Raw genomic sequence first — 22,960 nt, 5'->3', positions numbered from 1 at the left:
CATAGGTCGTTAGCGGCGCTGCCACAGAGTGCGCCGCTCAACAGGCGACGCCACCCTCTAGCGTCTAGTCCTGAGGGACCAGCACTGCCGTGTGTCTGGAGAGACTTCTTCCAGATCATCTCTCCAGTTATCACCTCGTAGATGACATCATTGGGCTTGCGGAAAGGCCCCTGCATCCTGAGGCCCTCCTCGTCACTGGGGGGAGGATGTTTTTCCTTCAGCAGGTGGATGGTTTCCCTGGTGAGGGGCAACACTCCACCTGACTGCTGTTCATTAAGTGCCCGCAGAGCCCTGGACACCTGTCCTTGCCGCATATTGCCAGCGAAATTACGGGCTTTGTCTTCCTGCCCTTGTTGGTTTCCTGATGGTCTTGGCAGCCTCTTCTGGATGGCTCGGGCTTCCTCCAGGAGCTCATCCAGTTGGTTGTTCTGCCATAGACCCACTCTTCTTACGACGGCTTTCACGTTTTCCGCCACCTTCGCATTTCTATGTGTCTTTTGAAAGAAGAGTTTTGGCAGTGTGAAGAATAATTTCATCGCATACGGTGCGAGGGGTGACTCTTGTAAGTAATTGTTGAGGAGGATGACCATCTCTTGTACAATTTTGTTGGTGGCTGCACACTTTGGTGGATCGAACAGATGACATGTCGACCACCCAACTAATTCTGTGTAAGTGTTGTTCACCCACATGGTTGTTTCTTCTTCTGTTAGTCCTTTCCAGACTAAGTTTCTCCTCCCGTTTGTATGTCTCGCGGCGTACGCATTGTGTTGCGGTAGCGATGGGGCGTGTTGTGACGGTGTTGATGGTAGGGCAGCCTCCCCTCCCACGTCTCCATCGTTCGCTCTTGTTCCTCATCCTGCTGGGATTCCTGGCTGTCCCCTGGCTCCTCCTCCCTCTCACTGCCCTGGTGGTCACGTCCCAGGGGGTTTTGGCATCCATCTCCCTTTCTACAATTTATACACTTTTTGTTTTGTCTCACACATTGACAATTAACACATCTGTGTTCCTCTTTTGTACACTGACAACATCTTCTTTGTGCAGGTGGGTTAGACATTGTATTAATAACATGACATTATTAGAGAGAGAGAGAGAGAGAGAGAGAGAGAGAGAGAGAGAGAGAGAGAGAGAGAGAGAGAGAGAGAGAGAGAGAGAGAGAGAGAGAGAGAGAGAGAGAGAGAGAGAGAAAGTGAAGGAGGGAAGGAGGAAGGGTAGGGGAAGAGGTAGGAGGGAGGAGGGAGAGAGACGGGAAGCCGGGGGAGAGGGAGGGGTAGGAGGGAGGGGAAATAGGGGAAGGGAAAGTGACAAAGTGACAACAGAGAGAGAGAGAGAGAGAGAGAGAGAGAGGAGAGAGAGAGAGAGAGAGAGAGAGAGAGAGAAGTATGAGGGAGGGGGGAGAGAGAGATAGGGAGAGAGAAGGGAAGGAAGGAGGGAGGGATGGTAGAGGGAGAGGTAGGAGGGAGGAGGAGTAGGGGAGGGGGAGTAGGGGAGGGGGAGGCGACAACAGAGAGAGAGAGAGAGAGAGAGAGAGAGAGAGAGAGAGAGAGAGAGAGAGAGAGAGAGAGAGAGAGAGGGAGAGAGAGAGAGAGAGAAGGGAAGGAGGGAGGGAGGGAGGGTAGAGGGAGGAGGAATAGGGGAGGGGAAAGTGATAGCAGAGAGAGAGAGAGAGAGAAAGAGATAGAGAGATGAGGGAAGGAGAGAGAGAGAGAGAGAGAGAGAGAGAGAGAGAGAGAGAGAGAGAGAGAGAGAGAGAGAGAGAGAGAGAGAGAGAGAGAGAGAGAGAAACATTTATGGTAAATATGGGACTTAGATATGTATTACAGGCACTTTACTCAGTATTCCCTACAATGTTTAGCGGCAGTAGTAGTGGCAACAGCCGTCTTAGGAGTACCGTTACAACAGTTAGAGTGATAGTATATTACTACTGAAAATTTAATGAAGATCTGTAATTTTGGGTACTCGCGTGGTGTGCATGGCTCCAATAAAATTAAACAGAAAGATTTATACCTAGTATTATAACAGAGATATCAGTCTATAATATATAGTAAGATTTATATAGAAATATATGGAGTAGGTGGCACCTGTATCCCCGACGGAGAGTGGATGGGCAGCCGCGCGGGCTGCTCGGAGTTTGCCCTACGCGATTTATCACCTGATAACCCTTCCGACCTAGTTCGACCCTTTCAACGGTCGCTCCGTGACGCTCACAACATCCACTGATTTCAGAATATGATAAATCAATATTTTTCACGTGATTTATACGAGTATTGACACTGATATTACACTGGGCCCACCCTCTCCACTTCACTCATCTCTGTGTCTTTTGTCACAAAATTTCACAAAATTTTAACCTTAAAAATACACCTTAATCACGGAGCCACACACCCACACGTCTTACCCCTACCAAGCCTACTACTACTACTACTACTACTACTACTACTACTACTACTACTACTACTGTTATTATTACTACTACTACTACTACTACTACTACTACTACTACTACTACTACTGTTACTACTACTACTACTACTACTACTACTACGACTACTACTACTACTAATATTACTACTACTACTACTACTACGGTACAATTTGTATGATTATTTTGTCTATGGTTATATCACTTAAGTTTCGTATGGAGGAAATTTATTAGGTTTCGTAATCTACATTCGTAGTAGATTTTACGATGTGTCTCCAGCAGCACTGGGTTCAAGTATGAAGAAAGTGGCTCTTCTCTGAGAAAATTCTGGGTTGCTGACCTCTGGGTTAGACACTTGCTTGGAAAAAGATGGGACCAAGCCCACTATTTTTTTCAGCGCTGGACCTGACCTTGGTAAGGTCAGGAGTGAAGAACTGTTCGGGAGGTTTCGGCAGGCTTTTGTATAGGATTAGGGGCAAGGGAGGGATCCCCGTGGTGTGTGTTGTCTTGCCGAGAAGGGGAGTTGGTGCTGAGTGGCTGTCTAGGGCTATTACAGTAAACCGCAGGCTTGCGAATCATTGTAAGAGTAGTGGATGGACGTTCATCGACGACTGGGACCTCTTCTATGGTAGGGACACCTTGTACGCCAGGGATGGAGTGCATTTATCACGCCAGGGTGTTCGGGTTTTGGCCGGAACACTCGAACGGGAGGTAACTGCACTCCAGAGCTTTTTTCGTTAGTCGGGAGGGAAGGAGGGGTTGTGGGTTCAAAACGAAGGAAAAATTAGTTAAATCTAGAAAGGTAACTAGTTCAGGGAAGGTGAGAAATAGCTTAAGTGTTTACTACACAAATTGTAGAAGTATTTTGAATAAAATAGACTCGCTTAGCGGATTAGCGTGTGTAGAGAAATTTGATATTATTGCTTTAACAGAAACTTGGTTAGATATGTCAGGAAAAGTATTTAATCCAGAGATTAAAATAGATGGTTATACACTGCTCTATAAAGATAGGAAAAACAGGAGAAGAGGAGGCGTCGCGTTATACGTTAGGGACACATTACAGTGTTGTATTAACAGTAGAATAAAAACAGATAGCAAAACAGAGTCGATATAGGTAGATATTAAGGAAGGACCACAGTCAATAGTACTGGGAGTAGTGTACAGGCCACCGAACAGTACAAAGGAAATTAACACCTCACTCTGGCAGGAAATAAATAGAGCAGGCAGGTACAGTCAGGTATGTTTGGTAGGAGATTTTAATTTTAGGAATATTGACTGGAGCCTGATGGTGGGTAACAAGGAAGCAGAGGAATTTCTTAAGTTAATTCAGGATAATTTTTTAAAACCGGTAGTCGTAGAACCCACAAGGTGGAACAGTATTCTAGATTTAATTCTTACTAACAGGGAGGAAGCAGTCACGCAGGTAGAGGTTGGAGGACAGCTGGGTAACAGGGACCATTGGGAAATTAGGTACAATTTAAAATGGGAGGAAACATTTAGAAGCAAAAACACTAGTAAAATACCTGACTTTAGGAGAGCAGATTTTGAGGAATTAAAAAGGTACCTCCAAGGAGTTAACTGGCAACGGATGCAGGGTGAAGTCAGGTCCGGGACGGAGTTCAGAAAGAGAAGGCAGGATGAGAGAGGTGAGGTGAGGCGTGAGGGTGTAGAACAAGAGGAGGGAAGATGTGTCCGGAAGGGGCGGAGGAGAGAGAGAGTGGGGGAGATAGGTGTGAGTATGTTGGAGGCTCAGGTCATGCTGAAATGGGAGAGGCGAGGTAGATGAGGGAGTGGAGAGGATGGAAGGGGCCGAGATGAGGGGATTAGGTGAAGAAAATGTAGATGAGTTGTATAAATATTTCGTAGATAAACTGTATACAGGTCAGTTAGCAAATATCCCGTATAGGGCAATAAGATCACAGAAAAATGACCCTAAATGGATGACTGCTAGGTTAAAACATTATATAGAGCGTAAGAGAAGTATATATAAAAGATTAAAGTGAAGAAGTTTTAAGGCCACAATATAATGAATTAGTTAGAACAGTCAGGAGGTTAACGAGGAAAGCTAAGGGCAATTATGAATTAAAGGTAACCAGCCAGGCGAAGACGGACCCCAAGGGATTTTATCAGGTAAACAGGACAAAGAATAAGGATACTATAGGTCCATTAAAGGCAGCAGATGGGGAGCTGGTTAGTTCTCTGGAGGAGATTAGTAAAATTCTGAATGAGTATTTTTTATCTGTCTTTACCCAGGAAAACATGCAGGATATGCCAAATAGTGAACAGATGTTGAGCAGATGAGAATGAGAAGCTGACAGATATTTCCATAACTAAGGAGATAGTGGAACAGGAGATAGATAACCTAAAAAGTTCAAGGCACCAAGACCAGATGAAATATATCCCAGAATACTTAAGGAATGCAAAGAGGTTATTAGTGAGCCGTTAGTTTCTGTCTTTAGGAAATCACTTGAGTCAGGTGAGGTACCAGTGAAGTGGAGGTACCAGTAATGTAGTACCCATCTTGAAGAAAGGAGATAAAACTTTAGCGTCTAATTATAAACCTGTCAGCTTAACTTCGGTTGTGGGTAAAATATTGGAGTCAATAATAGCGAGGAACATTAGGGAGCATTTAGACAAACATAACTTGATAAATCAGTCACAGCATGGCTTCACGAAGGGAAAGTCTTGCCTCACGAACTTGTTAAGTTTTCACAGTAAAGTGTACGAGGCAGTAGATAATGGTGATAGTTATGACATCTTATATCTGGACTTCAGTAAAGCTTTTGACAAGGTACCCCATCAAAGGCTCCTGAGAAAGGATAGGACACACGGGATAGATGGGAAGGTGTTAGGCTGGATAAGCCTAACTGGCTAAGCGACAGGCGACAAGGAGTTGTAATAAACGGCTCTAAATCCGAGCGGGGTCATGTAATTAGTGGGGTTCCACAGGGATCAGTATTAGGGCCATTGTTGTTTTTAATATATATCAATGATTTGGATAGTGGAATTAGTAGTGATGTTAGTAAATTTGCGGATGACACAAAGATAGGTAGATTAATTAGGTCAGAATCGGATGCCATCGTCTTGCAGGCAGATTTAGATAGGATGAAAGAATGGGCGGACAGATTGCAAATGCAGTTTAATATTAATAAATGCAAAGTACTTAGCGTAGGTAGAGGAAACCCACACAGTAGGTACACATTAAACAACGAAACTCTGGTAGGTACAGGGTAAGAGAAAGATTTAGGAGTTATAGTTAGCTCTGAACGCCGTCTAGGACAACAATGCATAGAGGCCAGAAACAGGGCAAATAGGATATTAGGATTGATATTTAGGAGTGTTAAAAGTAGAAGCCCCGAAGTAATATTAAGGTTAAACTTGGCATTGGTCAGACCTCATCTAGACTACGTTGTGCAGTCCTGGTCGCCACATTACAGGAAAGATATAGGTCTATTAGAATCAGTACAGAGGAGAATGACTAAAAGGATACAGGGGATGAGGAGTATTCCTTATGAGGCGAGATTGAAACTGTTAAATTTACATTCTTTAGAGAGACGATGGTTAAGAGGAGACCTGATAGAAGTCTTTTAGTGGTATAAGGGTTATAACAAGGGAGATGTAAGCAAAATTCTTAGGATCAGCAACCAGGGTAGAATAAGAAATAATGGGTTCAAGCTTGAAAAAATTTAGGCTTAGGAAAGAGATAGGAAGAAATTGGTTCTCAAATAGAGTGGTAGATGAGTGGAACAGACTCAATAATCATGTTGTTAATGCTGGGACATTAGGGAGCTTTAAGAGAAGATTAGACGAATTTATGGATGGCGATGATAGGTGGAAATAGGTGGGTATATTTCGTACATGGACTGCCACGTGTAAGCCTGGTGGGTTCTTGCAGCTTCCCTTATTTCTTATGTTCTTATGTATATATATATATATATATATATATATATATATATATATATATATATATATATATATATATATATATATATATATATATATATATATATATATATATATATATATATATATATATATATATATATATATATATACTCGTATATTATTACGGCCCTCGTACCCGCCTCGCCAACCACTAATCTCTCCAACTAACCATCGGCTTCGAATACCGTCTCGACCACACCGTGGAGGTATCATTAAGGACGAAGCTTTGGAAACACGTCTCGATTCGCGTCTCGATCGAGCTAACCGAACTGACGACTGACATCCACCTCCAAACCTCGTTAGTCTCATTCGCTTCTCGCAGTTGGAGCCATCCTCCCTCCTGCTGCCTGGATTCGGTTACATCGACCTGAGATATAAGAAGACGTGACAAACACTCACATTCACATACGTACACTCACACTCCTCATTACGTACACGCCTGTGCTACTTATATTTGCGTTATATTTTGGGTATATATTTGTTTTCCTTTATTGCTCATTATTTGATACATGTTACATTCCTTTCCTTTTGTTTTATTACTCATTTATTACTCATTAGCTTGTATAAATTATGTTAAGTGTACATGAGGAGGAGGCAGTGGGCACTTGCCGAAACGATAATTACTCCCAGTGAGGTCTAAAGCACTGGATCAGGGGGTGCTGTGAACTTATCATTAAACCCAACTGTGACCTAACTGAACGTTTCCCTTTGTGTCTCACAACACAAGGGGGCAGTCACAGCCTGCCCTCTAAAGATAACTCTCTTCCTCCACAAAAAAAAACTACAAGCACCTAATAACACACACACACACTCAAAATTTTAAAATTGATGGCGACTCCTACACCAGCCTCGGAGTCCCCATCTAGGGAGGGGATCACAAATGTCCCCAGGTCGGACTGCCCTTCTGACGACGACCCTAAGTGTCTTGACACCCATCTCAACTTTTTCTTCATTAACTTCTGCAACATTCGTGGTCTAAGATATAATTTTCAATCTGTAGAACACCACCTCTCCTCTTCTAAAGCTCATCTTCTTTTCCTCACTGAAACTCGGGTGTCTGAGGCAACTGACCGTAGCCCCTTTTCTGTTTCCTCCAACTTTTTCTACCCTCATTTTCGATCCAAAGCTGAATGTTGCGTTTATGTGCGCAACGATTTAATCTGCTCGCGTGCCTTACACTCTTGAATCTTCCGAGTTTTCCACCATCTGGCTACGACTACAGAGTCACTCTCAAACTAAATTTATCTGTGCTGTACGAGTATATCTCCCACCTAACTCCCCTAACTATAAGAAATTCTTTGACTACCTAACTTCCAAAGTGGAGCACATTCTGACTCTCTTCCCTTTTGCAGAGATCTCCATTCTTGGAGAGTTCAATGTTCACCACCAGCTTAGGCTTTCCTCTCCCTTCACAGACCATCCTGGTGAACAAGCCTTCAACTTTGCTATCCTCCATGACCTAGAGCAATTGGTGCAGTACCCTACTCGTATTCCTGACCATCTTGGAGATACGGCCAACATTCATGATCTTTTCCTGACCTCTAATCCTTCTGCTTATGCTGTCACCCTCTCTTCTCCATTGTGCTCCTCCGACCACAATCTCATATCTGTATCTTGTCCTATCGCTCCAATCCCTCCTCAGGATTCCCCTAAGAGAAGGTGCTTCTGGCGCTTTACCTCTGCTAGTAGTTCCTCCCCTTCCCGTCCCCTTCCCCTCCCTCTCACCAGAAGAGTAGCTACACAGCTTCTGAGAAGCCACAGGGAAATCTGTTCCCACGAATCAGTCAGGCCACAAATATCGTTGACAAAGGACGTATGTGGATGTACGTGACTAAAGGGAGTGACGTAGATCTGGCACGGTAGGTCATGGTATATATGGTATACGAGTATATGGTATAGATACTCGTACACCCTACTCGTATTCCTGACCGTCTTGGAGATACGCCCAACATTCTTGACCTTTTCTTCTTGACCTCTAATCCTTCTGCTTATGCTGTTACCCGTTCTTCTCCGTTGGGCTCCTCCGATCACAATGTCATATCTTTATCTTGTCCTATCGCTCCAATCCCTCCTCAGGATCCCCCTAAGCGAAGGTGCCTCTGGCGTTTTGCCTCTGCTAGTTGGGGGGACCTGAGGAGCTATTTTGCTGATTTTCCTTGGAATGACTACTGCTTCCATGTCAGACACCCGTCTTTGTGTGTTGAGCGCATAACAGAGGTGATAGTGTCTGGCATGGAGGCGTACATTCCTCACTTTTTTCTCGTCCTAAACCTTCTAAACCTTGGATTAACACAGCTTGTTCTCGTGCTATACATGATAGAGAGGTGGCCCACAAAAGGTACTTAAGCCTTCCATCACCAGAATCTCATGCACTTTATATTTCTGCCAGGAACCATGCCAAGTCTGTTCTCCAACTAGCCAAAAACTCTTTCATTAACAGAAAATGTCAAAACCTTTCAAGATCTAACTCCCCTCATGATTTCTGGCATCTAGCCAAAAATATCTCCAATAACTTTGCTTCTTCTTTTCCTCCTCTATTTCAACCAGATGGCACCACTGCTATCACATCTATTTGTAAAGCTGAACTCTTCGCTCAAACCTTTGCTAAAAACTCTACCTTGGACGATTCTGGGCTTGTTCCTCCCTCTCCTCCACCCTCTGACTACTTCATGCCACGTATTAAAATTCTTCGCAATGATGTTTTCCATGCCCTCGCTGGCCTAAACCCTCGGAAGGCTTATGGACCTGATGGGGTCCCTCCTATTGTTCTCCGAAACTGTGCCTCCGTGCTTGCACTTTACCTAGTCAAACTCTTTCAGCTCTGTCTGTCAACATCTACCTTTCCTTCTTGCTGGAAGTTTGCCTACATTCAGCCTGTTCCTAAAAAGGGTGACCGTTCTAATCCCTCAAACTACCGTCCTATTGCTTTAATTTCCTGCCTATCTAAAGTTTTTTACTCTATCCTCAACAGGAAGATTCTTTAACATTTATCACTTCAAAACCTTCTATCTGATCGCTAGTATGGGTTCCGTCAAGGCCGCTCTACTGGTGATCTTCTGGCTTTCCTTACTGAGTCTTGGTCATCCTCTTTTAGAGATTTTGGTGAAACTTTTGCTGTTGCCTTGGACATATCAAAAGCTCTTGATAGAGTCTGGCACAAAGCTTTGATTTCCAAACTACCCTCCTATGGCTTCTATCCTTCTGTCTGTAACTTCATCTCAAGTTTCATTTCTGACCGTTCTATTGCTGCTGTGGTAGACGGTCACTGTTCTTTTCCTAAATCTATTAACAGTGGTGTTCCTCAGGGTTCTGTCCTGTCACCCACTCTCTTCTTATTATTCATTAATGATCTAAACCATACTTCTTGTCCTATCCACTCCTACGCTGATGATACCACCCCGCACTTCCACGTCTTTTCATAGACATCCAACCCTTCAGGAGGTAAACATATCACGCAGGGAAACCACAGAACGTTTGACTTATGATCTTTCTAAAATTTCTGGGGGCAGAGCAAACTTGGCATTGTTCAATGCCTCAAAAACTCAATTCCTCCATCTATCAACTCGACACAACCTTCCAGACAACTATCCCCTCTTTTTCAATGACACTCAACTGTCCCCCTCTTCTACACTGAACATCCTCGGTCTGTCCTTTACTTATAATCTGAACTGGAAACTTCACATCTCATCTCTAGCTAAAACAGGTTCTATGAAGTTAGGTGTTCTGAGACGTCTCCGCCAGTTTTTCTCACCCCCCCAGCTGCTAACTCTGTACAAGGACCTTATCCGTCCATGTATGGAGTATGCTTCACATGTCTTGGTGGGTTCCACTCATACTGCTCTTCTAGACATGGTGGAATCAAAAGCTTTTTTGTCTCATCAACTCCTCTCCTCTAACTGACTGTCTTCAGTCTCTCTCACCGCCGCAATGTTGCGTATCTAGCTGTCTTCTACCGCTATTTTTCATGCTAACTGCTCTTCTGATCTTGCTAACTGCATGCCTCCCCTCCTCCCTCGGCCTCGCTACACAAGACTTTCTTCTTTCTCTCACCCCTATTCTGTCCACATCTCTAACGCAAGAGTTAACCAGTATTCTCAATCATTCATCCATTTTTTTTTTTTTTTAAACAAATATTTACAGAAAGGCTTAAAATTCCACGTTGAGTGTTGAATTATTTAAAAAGCCTATGATAGTATTTTTTACAGGAATAACACTATACATGCTTAACATAAAGATTATAATGTTAATACAATAAAATAAGAAAAATTTAAAGCGCCAGTGGGGACAGGTGCGTGCTACGCCAGCTGTGGGCTGCCAGCTTCACCTGGTGCGTGGACATGTCCTGCACTTGGGGCGTGGCCGCCGTGAACATGTTCCACAGCCGCGAAGTCCTGGCTGTGTAGGTGCGCTGGTGTTGGCTAGAGCGAGATCGAGGCACCTTCACTAGCTCGTCGCTACTGGCTGCAGCTCTGGTGCACCTCTGTACTGTGTGTGGCAGCAGCCTCAGGGGGTCAAGGTGAGGGACCCTCTGCACCTGAGTTTTGTGGCACACCACTAGTGCCGACACGTCCCGGCGGTGCTCCAGTGACGTTACTGGTGGTGGGTGCTGTTGGTCCGCATCTGTGGCCACCAAGCGCAGGGCTCGCCGCTGCACAGCATCCAGTCTCTGCATGTGGGTGGCGGCACTCGACATCCAGGACAGGGCACCGTACTCCATACATGGGCGTATCTGTGCCCTGTATAGTGTGAGGATGCCCCGTGGGTCGAGGGTGCTCGCCATCCTACGCAGGGCAGAGACTCGGAGAGAGGTCTGGCGGGCGACGACACTGATGTGGTGATCGAAGCGTAGGCCGCGGTCCACAGACACGCCCAGGATCTTGATATAATCCTGAAGTGGCAGGCTCTTGCCTCCAAAACGCAGCTGTCCTGAGACTGCGTGTGAAGCACCTGGGGACCGCGAGATGACCATCGCCTGCGTCTTCTCAGGAGCGAAGTTAACCTGCCACATCTTTCCCCACTGCTCCACCAGTCCGAGCTGCCTGTTCAGCTCAGTGACGGCACGCTGACTGTCGAGGCGGCAGTAGGAGCGGGAGAGTGTGCAGTCGTCGGCGTATGCTGCCACAGATGACAGCTGCTGGAGGAGGTCGTCGATGTATATGTTCCATAGGACTGGGCCCAAGACGGAGCCTTGTGGAACTGAGGCCCGGACAGGTGAAGGCCTTGATGACTGCCCGTTGACTACTACCTGAAGGGTCCTACCCTGGAGGTAATCTTCTAGCAGCATTAACAGGTCACCTTGGACACCCTTGGCGCGAAGCTTTTCAATGAGCCCCGCGTGCCAGACCCTGTCAAAAGCCCCAGCAATGTCCAGGGCCACCACAAGGGTGTCCAGGCCTTCTTCCAGGGCGTCTTGCCAGTCCTTGGAGAGGATGAGGAGGAGGTCTGCGGTGGATCTGCCAGGCCTGAAGCCAAATTGCTTGTCTGAGAGGAGGTGGTTCTCGCTCAGGTGTTGGCAGATGGCAGCAGCCACTATTTGCTCCAGCAACTTGCCCATCACTGAGAGCAGGGAGATGGGTCTGTAGTTGTTGGGCTCAGACCTTGAGTTTTTCTTATGGACCGGTACCACACGCGCTTCCTTCCATACTGAGGGCCACTTCTTCTCCCTCAGGCAAGATGTGAAGACGGTGGTGAGAGGAGCTGACAGCTCTCTAGCGCATTGCTTGAGGAGCCGTGGGCTGACGTCATCCGGGCCTGTGGCTTTACCCACATCCACCGCACCGAGTAGCCGCTCAACCTGCTCTGCCGTCACCAAGACAGTGGTGACAGTGCAATCAGTTTCCGGGGCCAGCTGTGGTACAGGTCGTGCCGAGTCGTCAACCTTCATCTTGTTGGCGAAAAGGTCGGCGAGGAGTGTGGCCTTGTCTGCACTGCTCGTGGCGGTGGATCCGTCAGGTCTGGTGAGTGGAGGAAGAGTCTCGCGGTGACATGCTCCTTGCTGCTCCTTTACCAGATTCCACCAGGTCTTGTTGCCAACACCTGGGCCACTGAGCTTTCGCCTTCTGTCCTCCCTTAGCTGATTCCTCGCCCATCTGCAGATAGACGTCATCCTCCTACACGCTTCCCGGTGCAGCGTCTTGTTCCTGCGTGACGGGTGTCGCTTGTACCTCACCCAGGCAGCATGCTTGGCCTCGGCAGATGCTCTGCAGCGAAAACCAAACCAGGCGGGATCACCAGGCCTGGAGAGATATACTCGGCAAGGCACATGCTGCTGTTGGAGGGCAAGGAGCCTGGTGGTGAGGGTGCGTGCCTTGGTCTCAGCATCTCCCATTAGGAGGGACTCCCAGTCCGTGTTCTCCATGTCCTGCTTCATGGATGGCCAGTCCGCCCTGTTCCAAAGCCAGACGGTACGCGGGATAGCGTCTTCCCTCGCCGTTTGCAGCTCGACCTGAGACAGCACAGCAAAGTGGTCTGAGCTGCCCACTGGTCCTAGCTGCTGGCAGCTGATGCTGGCTTCGGGTAGGTCTGTTACCACAGGATCCAGCAGTCCTCCCCGCTCGTGTGTAGGGAAGGTGACATGGTTGGTTAGGGCCTGAACAGTCAGGAGATTACTGAAGGCATCCTGCTCCATGTGGAAGTTCAGGTCCCCCACTATCATCACATGGGAACACTTGTGACGCTGGAGCAGGGTGTCGAGTTCCTCCGTCAGGAAGTCTAGCGGGGCTCGTCCTTGTCTCGGGGGGCGGTACATGACACAGAGGAGAAGCCCACTGTTGTCTGCAAGTACCACCCTGAAGAACAGTGCCTCCATCAGGTGTGGCACGGCTACCTCAAGTTCCTGTGTTTGGAGGCCGTCCTTAAAACAGGCAGCGACACCTCCGCCTGCTCTATTTTTTCGGTCCATCCTCACCCACAGGGAGTAGCCTGATATTTTGCCGAACGTCGGCTCCACCTCGTAACTCAGCCACGTTTCTGTTACTGCGACAATGTCAGCACTATGTCTCAGCACGAAATTGTGGCTAAGGTCACCTACATTGGTGCGGAGTCCTCTCACGTTGGCGGAGACCACGGTCAGGTGACAGCTGGGGCGTCTGTTCCCTTGCCTCCTCGCGTTGGCTAGGGAATGTGTGGTGGTGAGGCGAGACGCATTAGTGTCTGCCCTGCCACGAGGAGAGGTTCCAGCTGGGGTAGTGACCGGGCTGTGGCTGCCAGGAAGGCTGGAGGGGGGGCCTGAAAGGGCTGCTGGGGGTGAGGAAGTTGTTGCCGCGCTAAACCCTCCGTCAGAACCCTCATGAACAGGTCAGGTCAGGTCAGGTGTGTTGGGGTGACTTCGTGCCCGCCGCTGGCCACGTCGCTGTCGCTGGGTCTTCTTCCTGCTTCCATTGTTATTTTTGTTGTTGTTGTTGTTGTTGCTCCTATCGCTATTATTGTTGCTGTTGTTGTTGTTACTATTGCTGCTGCTGTTGCTGCTGCTACTGCTGTTGCTGCTGGTAGTACTGCTGCTGTTTCTCCTGCTGTTGTTGTTGCTGATGTTGCTACTACTACTACTGCTGTTGTTGCTGTTGTTATCGTTACTGTTACTGTTGTTGTTGTTGTTGATGGTGTTTTTGTTACTGTTGCTGCTGCTATTGTTATTGGTGGTAATGGTGGTGTTGGTGCTACCTGAGGCTGTGGTGGTGGTGGCGGTGGTGGGGGGTGCGGCCGCTGTGGTGAGGGCGTCCGCTACTCTTATGAGAGGCTTAGGCCTTCCAGATTGCCACCACTGCCTCCAGTGGTCCGAGGAGGCACACGCCTTCTCCCAGGTCCTCAGGATAGAGGAGGGAGTAGCAGTAGTCGCAATAGAACTGCTGGAAACTCTTGCGTCTGCTTTCTTGCACTCCGTGAGGACCTCCATGAGCTCATGGAGTTCAGCCACGTGTGTCTGTTTTTCGAGAATCCAGTCCCTTTGTAGCGTGAGGGACCGAATTATTTTATTTTTGCTGGTTACATCCTTCTGTAGGCGTAGAGTGTAAGAGATGAGATCCTCCTTATCCATCTCCCTGTAGTGCTGCCGCTCGTCCACATCTACGTCTACGTCTGCGTCTGCATCGCCACCATCGTCGCTTTCGTTGGGGGCGGCAAGCGTGGTGGGAGCATTTTCGTTAGGATCTAGAGGGAGGTAAACTACAGCGTCTTCAATGCTGCATAACCTCCGTAGTTCCTGTGTGTCTTCACATGTATAGACATCATGGTCTCCGAGGCAGGATGAGTGGCAGACATTGGGGCAGTCATTTCTGCCTTCGCATCTAACATAAGGTGCATTCTTGACTGTAGCCTTCCCACAGACAGCACACCACTTCTGAGGGCAATACCCGGGAAGGTCTCGCCTCTTGATGGGCCTGTGATCCGCCATTTCTGTGCAGTTTCAGCAGGTGATAGTAGTGATGACAGCTGCAGTGGTAGATGCTAGGGATGGGTTGGGTGCGGTCAGGTCAGTCAGGTCAGTCCAGGGTCTCGGCGCCGGAGTTAATTGCTTCGAAAGGAGGGAGTGTGGGTGCAGCTTGGGGTTAATTTCCCAGGGGATTTCCTTCCTTTGTGTAGGGAGGGCACAGGAGTGGGAGGGGTACGGAGACAGGACTCGTCACAGTAACCCCTATATCCTCACAGCACTGTACACTGTCACAACACTGTATCTCCTTCACTGCACTGTACACTTATACGTCACGTGTTGGTGTGCTGGCAGGTGGAGGGGCGCCGACTGCAGATGCGATGAGACCACGTTGTTGGGGAGTATCGTCGCAATAACCCTTGCGGCCTCACAACACTATTCACTGTTACAGCACTGAATCTTCGTCACTGCACTGTACACTATTATCCGTCACTTTAATCGTCGTATTGGTGTGCTGGTATGTGGAGGGTACCGGAGCACGCTGACTGTATAACGTGCAAGCTCAGTTAAGGAGCGACCTGAGGACACGTCCTCACCCTGCCTGTTTCTGTATTTCCATCTTCCTATGACTTGAATTCCTTCAAGAGGGAGGTTTCAAGACACTTATTCATCAATTTTTGACCACTGCTTTGAGGCTTTTATGGGACTGGCATTTCAGTGGGCATATTTTTTTTATTAGATTTTTGTTGCCCTTGGCCAGTGTGTCCTTCCTACATAAAAAAAAAAAAAATACCCTGGCTCGTACCATCACCACCTCTACTAAAGCCGTTTTTTCCTCCAACGCACCACTGTTGTATTCCCTGCATACTGTTAATTGTGACCAGTTAGGTACATGTGCATTTCATAAAAGATTACCGTTAGTAAGATGGTTTTTTTTTTGCATATGACAGTCATTTTCATGCAGATACTTTGCATTCCTTTTTATTTCATGAGTGTAAAGACAAATCTGCTTCCATAATAAAATCAGGTTTGTAGTGTCAAGTAATCTATGGTTCTTTTACAGGTAGCCCTGCACCAGACATGGCAGTGGACGAGAAAATATTGAATATAAGCTCCCCGGTTGCAAATGAGGAAACCAAAGGTGGAGTTGAAAGGGAAAACTGGAAGAATCCCTTTCAATTCTTCTTTTATTGTCTAGGATACGCCATCGGATTCGGCAACGTATGGAGGTTTCCTTACCTGTGTTACAAAAATGGAGGAGGTAAGTAAGCTTAGAGAAGAGATCAGGAAAGGAAGATGCTGTTGTAGTTGTTGAGTACTCCGTTTTCCAAGAATAGTTGACTATAAGTCAGCAATGGGGCAATTCAGGCTTGAAAACTAACCGAAACGTCAGTATTTTTCTCCCATTTTGATCCTGACTTGTATTTTTTTAATCTCTCTCTCTCTCTCTCTCTCTCTCTCTCTCTCTCTCTCTCTCTCTCTCTCTCTCTCTCTCTCTCTCTCTCTCTCTCTTGATAAGAAAGCATATAAATATCGATAAATGGTCAGCATATAACACTGACCAATCCTTTCAGGACTCTATGTTAATTCAGCACACACACACACACACACACACACACACACACACACACACACACACACACACACACACACACACACACACACACACACACACACACACACACACACACACACACACACACACACCCTTCACTCAAAAATTTCAAAATTATTATGGCGACTTCTACACCAGCCTCGGAGTCCCCATCTGGGGAGGGGACCATAAATGTCCCCAGGTCGGGGTGCCTTTCTATCGACGACCCTAAGTGTCTTGACACCCCTCTCAACTTTTTCTTCATTAACATCTGCAACATTCGCGGTCTAAGATCTAATTTTCAATCTGTAGAACACCACCTCTCCTCTTCTAAACCTCATCTTCTTTTCCTCACTGAAACTCAGGTGTCTGAGACAACTGACAGTAGCCCCTTTTCTGTTCCCTCCTACTTTCTCTATCCTCATTTTCGATCCAAAGCTGGATGTTGCGTTTATGTGCGCAATGACTTAACCTGCTCTCGTGCCCACGCTCTTGAATCTTCCGAGTTTTCCACCATCTGGCTACGACTACAGAGTCACTCTCAAATTAAATTTATCTGTATACCTTTCACCTAACTCCTCTGACTATAAGAAATTTTTTGACTAAACTTCCAAAGTGGAGTACATTCTGACCCTCTTCCCTTTTGCAGAGATCTCCATTCTTGAAGACTTCAATGTTCATCACCAGCTTTGGCTTTCCTCTCCCTTCACTGACCATCCTGGTGAACTAGCCTTCAACTTTGCTATCCTCCACGACCTAGAGCAATTGGTGCAACACCCTACTCGTATTCCTGACCATCTTGGAGATACACCCAACATTCTTGACCTTTTCCTGACCTCTAATCCTTCTGCTTATGCTGTCACCCTTTCTTCTCCATTGGGCTCCTCCGATCACAATCTTATCTCTGTATCTTGTCCTATCGCTCCAATCCCTCCTCAGGATCCCCCTAAGCGAAGGTGCCTCTGGCGTTTTGCCTCTGCTAGTTGGAGGGACCTGGGGAGGTATTTTGCTGATTTTCCTTGGAATGACTACTGCTTCCGTGTCAGAGACCCGTCTTTGTGTGCTGAGCGCATAACAGAGGTGATAGTGTCTTGCATGGAGGTGTACATTCCTCACTCTTTTTCTCGATCTGAACCTTCCAAACTTTGGTTTAACACAGCTTGTTTTCGTGCTATACATGATAGAGAGGTGGCCCACAAAAGGTAATTAACCCTTCCATCACCAGAATCTTATGCCCAGATCCATGCCAAGTCTGTTCTCCAACTAGCCAAAACTCCTTCATTAACAGAAAGTGTCAAAACCTTTCAAGATCTAACTCCCCTCGTGACTTCTGGCATCTACCCAAAAATATCTCCAATAACTTTGCTTCTTCTTATTTCACTCCTTTATTTCAACCAGATGGCACCACTGCTATCACATCTATTTCTAAAGCTGAACTCTTCGCATAAACTTTTGCTAAAAACTCTACTTTGGACGATTCTGGGCTTGTTCCTCCCTCTCCTCCAGTCTCTAACTTTTTCAGGCTACCTATTAAAATTCTTCGCAATGATGTTTTCCATGCCCTTGCTGGCCTAAACCCTCGGAAGGCTTATGGACCTGATGGGGTCCCTCCTATTGTTCTCCGAAACTGTGCCTCCGTGCCTGCACCTTGCCTAGTCAAACTCTTTCAGACCTGTCTGTCAACATCTACCTTTCCTTCTTGCTGGAAAATGCCTACATTCAGCCTGTTCCTAAAAAGGGTGACCGTTCTAATCCCTCAAACTACCGTCCTATTGCTTTAATTTCCTGCCTATCGAAAGTTTTTAAATCTATCCTCAACAGGAAGATTCTTAAACATTTATCACTTCACAACCTTCTATCTGATCGCCAGTGTGGGTTCCGTCAAGACCGCTCTACTGGTGACCTTCTGGCTTTCCTTACTGAGTCTTGGTCATCCCCTTTTAGAGATTTTGGTGAAACTTTTGCTCTTGCCTTGGACATATCAAAAGCTTTTGACAGAGTCTGGCACAAAGCTTTGATTTCCAAACTACCCTCCTACGGTTTCTATCCTTTTCTCTGTAACTTCATCTCAGGTTTCCTTTCTGACTGTTCTATTGCTGCTGTGGTAGACGGTCACTGTTCTTTTCCTAAATCTATTAAAAGTGGTGTTCCTCAGGGTTCTGTCCTGTCACCCACTCTCTTCTTATTATTCATTAATGATCTTGTAAACCAAACTTCTTGTCCTATCCACTCCTACGCTGATGATACCACCCTGCGCTTTTCCACGTCTTTTCATAGACGTCCAGCCCTTTAGAAAATAAACATTTCACGCAGGGAAGCCACAGAACGCTTGACTTCTGATCTTTCTAAAATTTCTGATTGGGGCAGAGCAAACTTGGTATTGTTCAATGCCTCAAAAACTCAATTCCTCCATCTATCACTTCGACACAACCTTCCAGACAACTATCCCCTCTTCTTCAATGACACTCAACTGTCCCCCTTTTCTACGCTGAACATCCTCGGTCTGTCCTTTACTTATAATCTGAACTGGAAACTTCACATCTCATCCCTAGCTAAAACAGCTTCTATAAAGTTAGGTGTTCTGAGACGTCTCCGCCAGTTTTTCTCATCCCCCAGCTGCTAACTCTGAACAAGGGCCTTATCCGTCCATGTATGGAGTATGCTTCACATGTCTAGGGTGGGTGGGATTCCACTCATACTGCTCTTCTAAACAGGGTGGAATCAAAAGCTTTTCGTCTCAGCAACTCCTCTCCTCTAACTGACTGTCTTCAGCATCTCTCTCACCGCCGCAATGTTGCATCTCTAGCTGTCTTCTACCGCTATTTTCATGCTAACTGCTCTTCGGATCTTGCTAACTGCATGCCTCCTCTCTTCCCGCGGCCTCGCTGCACAAGACTTTCTTCTTTCTCTCACCCCTATTCTGTCCACCTCTCTAACGCAAGAGTTAACCAGTATTCTCAATAATTAATCCATTTCTCTGGTAAACTCTGGAACTCCCTGTCTACTTCTGTATTTCCACCTTCCTATGACTTGAATTCCTTCAAGAGGGAGGTTTCAAGACACGTATTTATCAATTTTTGACCACTGCCTTGACTCTTTTATGGGACTGGCATTTCAGTGTTCTTTTTTTTTTTATTGGATTTTTGTTGCCATTGGTCAGTGTCCCTCCTACATAAAACACACACATACACACACACACACACACACACACACACACACACACACACACACACACATTTAGCTGAAGTCAACAGCAACGACTGCATTATTAGAGTTTATAAGCTCACATCCTAAAATCTACAGAAGAATTTCTCGCTATCATGAAGGCATAATACCAGCTACCATCATCCCGTCCATGGATGGGTTAAGGGTTATGAATTATAGCACTGCAACATCGCTGTCTTTTATTCGCGTCCATGGATAAAGAATCGCTGTTCACCAATGTATTTGTTAACGGAACCATCGACCTGATATATGCAAGAAATTCTACTCTCCCAACAATATGTACTCGGTTCCCTATCTCCGGAAATTTACTGCGTCCCCTCCTAGAAGCCTGTACCAAAGAAGTCTCATTCTACGACTCAGATCGCAACATGTACTCCCAAAATCGACTCACTGGTGTCATTTTTAGGAGTCGTTTTCGCAAACTTATACATGGGATCCCTAGAACAGATTTTCTCCGGCTACACCGAACGCAAGTCACCCATTTACAATGTCTCCATAAGCACCAAGACAGAAGGGAACATCCTGCAGCAAATACACGCCTTCAAATAACAACCTACATCCAACTTCACCTATGAAATAGAAGAGAACCATACTCGTAAATTACGATTTCTCGACGTCCTGGTTCACAGAGCTTGAGGTAACTTCAACACTCAGTCTACGTAAAACCTGCCAACCTTGGATTCTGCCTCAGTACTGCAAGTGAATGTCCTGATAAATACCGCCAGAGCGTCATCAACTCCGTGAAACGCGCCTTGACTCAATGCTTCTCCTGGACTGGCACACAAAGAACTAAAAAAAGTTAAGCACCTGTTTTCAAACAATGGATACTTCATATTCCAAGTTGAAGTTATACAACAACGGGTTGACACTTTCTTAGCTCAACAATCAACCTAAGAAAAACACATTATCCATTAATAATGATAATAATAATAATAATAATAATAATAATAATAATAATAATAATAATAATAATAATAATAATAATAATAAAGCATGTCGTACATATAGCAGAAGAAAAAGGCTATGAAGAAACTAATAAGAGAAAACGTCAACCCTACTGACCCGACCACATAACTCAAACTCACAATTTTCTACACAAACGAAAGAACATCCAGCCGTATCATGAAAAAAAAAAAAATAAATAAATAAAATAAATAAATAAATAAAAATAATTTGAAAATAAATAAATAAATAAAAACAGCTGTCTACCACCCAACACTGGCCTACAAGAAACTACCCTGATATATCAGTATTGTTGCATTGTTGGTGAATGCAGTCACCAAAACTCAAGGTAAAATATATCGGCTCCACCATCACCACACTATCGAAAAAAATAACTTTTCACCTACTAGACGGCACCATTCGACGCTACGAAATTCAGCAGCACGAATCCCCACCAGCAAGACAACAAATGGAAACCAATACCATCAATCGAACGAAAGAACCAGATCGAACCAAAGAACGAAACACAAAACGATTATAGATGACCGAAGCAGTATACGAGTATATTAACACACAAGCCAACGTACAACTTCTCCCGGAGAGAAGTTTAACATTACACCACCGAGCGCGAGTAGTAGAGGAAAGGAGTCACTGATTCCTCGGGCTGATTGAAAGAACACCCTGCTTCCACCAATCAGCGCACGCTACCAGTGTCTTGTCACTCTTGTAGAAATTTCCACTCGTATCACGCATAATATCAATGCATTATTGGTTTGTGATGTGACTTTTAAGTAATGTTAAAGGGTAATTAAGATTATTTTAGTACAAACTAAATATTACTTATCAAATTAAATAAAAGCAAGGTAGTTGTGAGCGGAAGGCGAATAGTTTTTATTTTGATGTGGTAAGGAGCCCTGGAGGGAGCGAGCCTGCTTGCATCCATAGCAGTCGCCAGCCAGTCATTTCAAGACATATCTTCGCTACTCTATCGCTTGCCAGTAGTCAAATTCACTAATTTGATAAGAACTTAGAAGCTGGGAATCTCAGGACAACCCCAATGAAACTGTCTTTGCTACGAAACACTACAGCCACTGTAGTGGAACACCACAGACTTGGATTCACCATCTTGCCGTCATCGCTCCTCCGCTAGCTCTAACCACAGCTAAATTATCAGTTATTTATAATTATATTTAGCGGTGTTTTCTGTGATGTGTTAGCTGGAAGACCATAGGATGAGTGACAAGGCCAAAAAAAATTCCCACGCTTGTCTTTGGCAGTCTCTTTCTTCTCCGGTGTAGCCGCACACTGTCCCGTCTGCACAGAATGGATCGTTTTCCTGAAGTACGATTCATTCCGCCAGGCGGTGGAGCCACGCATGGATCTCAGCCGAAGACCATTAAAGCGTTGATATATTATACCTTATAGTATTTATTAGATTATTAAAATACCATAGAGACATTCTTTTTTATTGTATGAAATATGCATGTAACCATGAAAGGCTATATACTTACTTGTATGGTTGACTTGGGTCTTTTGGATTTACTGAACCATGATTGGCTATAAGAAGACGCCTGTCTTTACTTGCATGGTTGACTGAGTGTTTTGGTTTTTATTGTTGCAAACAAGAAATTACGTTATCAAAATAAGTTATATTTCACCTACTTGAGAACCATGTCTTTTATTTTAGTATTATGGTAGAATTAATAGTGTGTGTGTATATAATCACTAAGAATATTTTAGTGTTTCCTAGCACTGTTCACTGGGTATAAAGTTTTTATGCTTTAATTATTTTGTACGTGAGTTTTCACAATGGAAAAAGTTTAGCGTCTGTAGTTTTGTAGTTGTAGTAGTCATTGTCTTAAAGGTACATAGCTATACGCTCATTCTCATAAGGCATCCCCCACTGCCTTCTTTTTATTTTTTAACAATTTTTTTTTCCTACATATGTACCACAATACCGTCGTTGGTATATTTATTTATCTACCTATATAATTACTGTATAAAACTGTAATTTAGGGTAATTCACACATATTTAAGGTAAAGAAAAGTTTGCTGTGGAAGTATTCTTCAAGGATTATGTGGAGAAGCGCGTGACCTACGTACGAACAAGATAGTGATGGGATAGCATGAATATAACAACATATTGTTAATACATGGAGAGCCGCATGACGTACGTGTCAGCAAGATAGAGGGATGGAATAGCATAAATATAACAATATTATAGTACATATCTTTATATACAGTGAACATTGCTGGGAAACACTGAAATATTCTTAATGGTTATATACACATATACCATTAATTCTACCACAATTCTGAAATAAAAGGCATGGTTCTCAAGTAGGTGAAACATAGCTTATTATGATACCGTAATTTCTTGCTTGCAACAATAAAGCGTATATGCGAATAAAAAGCTGCGTGAGTGGACATATCATGCCTTTACCCACGTTCTTTTGTGCGACGGCCGAGT

At 45.2% G+C, this 22,960-nt stretch overlaps 2 protein-coding genes across 5 annotated transcripts in view; one reads left to right on the top strand and one right to left on the bottom strand.

Moving 5' to 3' along the window:
- The window catches only part of LOC135108985 (sodium- and chloride-dependent glycine transporter 2-like), an 87,836-nt gene that overhangs the window by 9,571 nt on the left and 55,305 nt on the right, over positions 1–22,960 (top strand). For 3 of the 4 annotated variants that reach the window (XM_064019916.1, XM_064019917.1, XM_064019915.1), the window contains exon 2: positions 15,793–15,990. The exons of the other annotated variant lie outside the window; for it this stretch is intronic. In XM_064019916.1, the coding sequence (XP_063875986.1) occupies positions 15,810–15,990 (181 nt within the window). In that variant the 5' untranslated portion in view covers positions 15,793–15,809. The remainder of the gene's footprint in view (positions 1–15,792; positions 15,991–22,960) is intronic. 4 annotated transcript variants of the gene reach the window in all.
- The window catches only part of LOC135108986 (sodium- and chloride-dependent glycine transporter 2-like), a 63,739-nt gene that overhangs the window by 38,952 nt on the left and 1,827 nt on the right, over positions 1–22,960 (bottom strand). The window lies entirely within an intron of this gene.

The sequence above is a fragment of the Scylla paramamosain genome, chromosome 18 (genome assembly GCF_035594125.1).
Source record: "Scylla paramamosain isolate STU-SP2022 chromosome 18, ASM3559412v1, whole genome shotgun sequence".
Taxonomy (NCBI): Eukaryota; Metazoa; Arthropoda; class Malacostraca; order Decapoda; family Portunidae; genus Scylla; species Scylla paramamosain.
Note: the sequence above shows the minus strand (reverse complement) of the source record. Positions and strands in the feature narration are given on the sequence as shown.